Source organism: Penaeus japonicus, unplaced genomic scaffold (assembly GCF_977035675.1).
Source record: "Penaeus japonicus unplaced genomic scaffold, GWHDUDI00000001_assembly GWHDUDI00000027, whole genome shotgun sequence".
NCBI lineage: Eukaryota > Metazoa > Arthropoda > Malacostraca > Decapoda > Penaeidae > Penaeus > Penaeus japonicus.
The window spans coordinates 17,039,006-17,041,505 of NW_028234429.1; the positions used below are offsets into that span (position 1 = coordinate 17,039,006).

General features: G+C 40.8%; 1 protein-coding gene across 2 annotated transcripts in view; it reads left to right on the plus strand.

Annotated features, from left to right (window-relative positions):
• LOC122246636 (uncharacterized) overlaps positions 1-2,500 on the plus strand; it is a 24,651-nt gene that overhangs the window by 9,982 nt on the left and 12,169 nt on the right. For both annotated transcript variants that reach the window (XM_043005318.2, XM_043005317.2), the window contains exon 2: positions 1,442-2,500. This exon is cut by the window's right edge and continues 1,543 nt beyond it. In XM_043005318.2, coding sequence (XP_042861252.2) covers positions 1,501-2,500 — 1,000 coding nt within the window. In that variant the 5' untranslated portion in view covers positions 1,442-1,500. The remainder of the gene's footprint in view (positions 1-1,441) is intronic.

The window sequence follows — 2,500 nt, forward strand, 5'->3', positions numbered from 1 at the left end:
TAAATCACCGGGTAACTTTACAAGCTCTTTCTGTTCTATCTTCCTAAAATGTATGTGGTGATTTGGTAATTTTTCTTATGGTGCTGAGGACACGTATGTCAGTGGTAGACACTTGGATGCGTCCTTTGAAGATATTTGCTGCGTGATAACACACTGAGAAAAAAAACACCTGGTTTATACTCTATGCTTTACCATCTTGTAAAACCTCATTGTTCTGCCAACGTGAAAGAATTCCACTTTTACTTTCTCCTTCCAAAATACATTAATTTCCCTGTGATGTCACCCCTCAACCACCTTTCATGGTAGTCCATATTTCTCGTTCCAACGAACAGCTTGGTAGTTCTGTGCTGAATGTGGTAAACTCCCATATCTTTATTTAGCCAAGATAACTACACCAATACTACACATTCCAGGTTCTATGCTCTATATGGAATGAATTTTTATGCATTAGTCCAAAAGGCTGACTTCATATTTTTCAAAAATACTGTTAATTTATATGTATTTATATACTTTTCACTTATCAAGGATTCATGGTTGACTTGTATACAAAGAAAGGAAAGGAAAAACAAAACATGCGAAAAAGCCACAGCATATTTTTGTTTTGTTTTTTTTCCTATTTTTTCCTTACTCGTTTTGCATACAACACTGTTCACTACATCATTAGTTATCAGCGACCCTTACAACCAAGTCTTTTTCTTCCTGAGCTTCATTGAATTAATTATTGCTTGGAACATGCGTTCATCACAATGGCTATAAGTGCTTGGTCACCTTTGAGTCAATTACATGGCCTACCTGACCTCACCTATTTACTCCTTGAATTTTTGGTAGTTTATATTCTTTGCTCTGTTACCATAATTTTTGGTGTAAATATTATTATTCCTCCCTCTTCCTCTTCCTCTCACTCTCTCTCCTCCCTTTCCCTCTCCCTCTCCTCCTTTCTCTTCCTCTCCTCTCTCTCCTCCCTCTTTGTCTCCCTCTCCCTTTCCTTCTCCTCCTCCTCTCTCTTTCTCCCACTCCTCCCCCTCTCTCTTTCTCTCACTCCTCCCTCTCCTCCTTTCTCTTCCTCTCCTTCTCTCCCTCTCCCTCTCCCTCTCCTCCCTCTTCTTCTTCTCATCCTCATCCTCCTTCTCCTTCTCCCTCTCCTTCTCCCTCTCCCACTCCTACTCCCACTCCCACTCCTCCCTCCCTCTCCCCCTCCCCCCTCTCCCTTTGTCTTTTTCTCTCCCCTCTCCTGCTCTTTCTCTCTCTCCTTTTCTCCCCCTCTTCTTCTCTCCCCCTCTCTTCATCTCTCATCTTTCCTCTCCTTCTCTCTCATAATTTTTTCATTACAAGTATTCTAGTGAACTCTCTTACTGTAGTATTTCTATGATTTCACATATACAAAATCCATGAGCTGTGAAGTGTTAATGTTTTAGATTTTGTATCTTTCCTATTTCCCCAGAGGGACCAGCTTTGACAAGGGACAAGTGACATCACCATTGTCCAATCTCATTTGCCATCATGTCGATGCTGGACAAGTTGCATGAAGGCTTCACGCAAGAAGACCACAATTACCTGCGAGTTCTCCAGGTCATCCGTAACCAGGGTCAGAAAGTACTCTATCTGGTGCTGCAGTGGGGTTGGCCAAAAGATGTGCCATTGAATAACATGACCCAGTATTTTCTTGTTGACTTGCCTCTCCAGGGAAAGATTAAGATCAAGATGTTTGACAAAACTCAACAGGATAATATCAAGGCCAACCCTGAGGGAAACACCTATGATGTGTCACTGCTACACAAATGCATCAAGATTGCTTGTGTGGATGTGGCACCAGTTGAAGACAATGCTTGGAAGGCAGGAGATCACACAAAGCTAGAGTCTTTGGTAACCCAAGTCAAGGATAAGAGAAATAATATATTTCACAATGTTAAGAACATGGAGAAGAGTACAATGTTCAGTGAGGTTGAAGATCTGAGAACAATTTTACTGAAGACCATCCAAGCTGCAGGGCTTCGTTTCAAAAGAGATGCAAAAGAAATTGATGAGACAGTTGACATTATAAATCACAACATCAATGCAATCAGAGATGCCAAACTTGTTCATCAGCAGGATATTAACACATATCAGAAGGAACTGCTATATGAACACCTGACAAACTTTTTGAAAGAGAATGGCTCACAGGAGCTGAAGAAACGGATAAAGAAATTGGCAGTTTTGAATCCGTTCCACTTCCTTGATGGCAGTGATTACTTTTTAGAAGTTGGAAAAGTGTTCTCCAAGATTGAGATAGAGCAGGGTAGCAAGGGCACTAAGAATGAAGAGATTGATTATAGAGACATATTTAGACTAAGTGAATCATGTGAGAGCATTGATAGTTCTGCTGGTAAGGATGAAGCTGTCACACTAATACTTCTGGAAGGGCAAGCTGGATATGGAAAGACAACCTTGTTCAAGTTTATCTTATCAGACTGGGAGAGTAGCACAAATTCTGTAAAAGACCTTGTATCTTTTGATCTCGTTC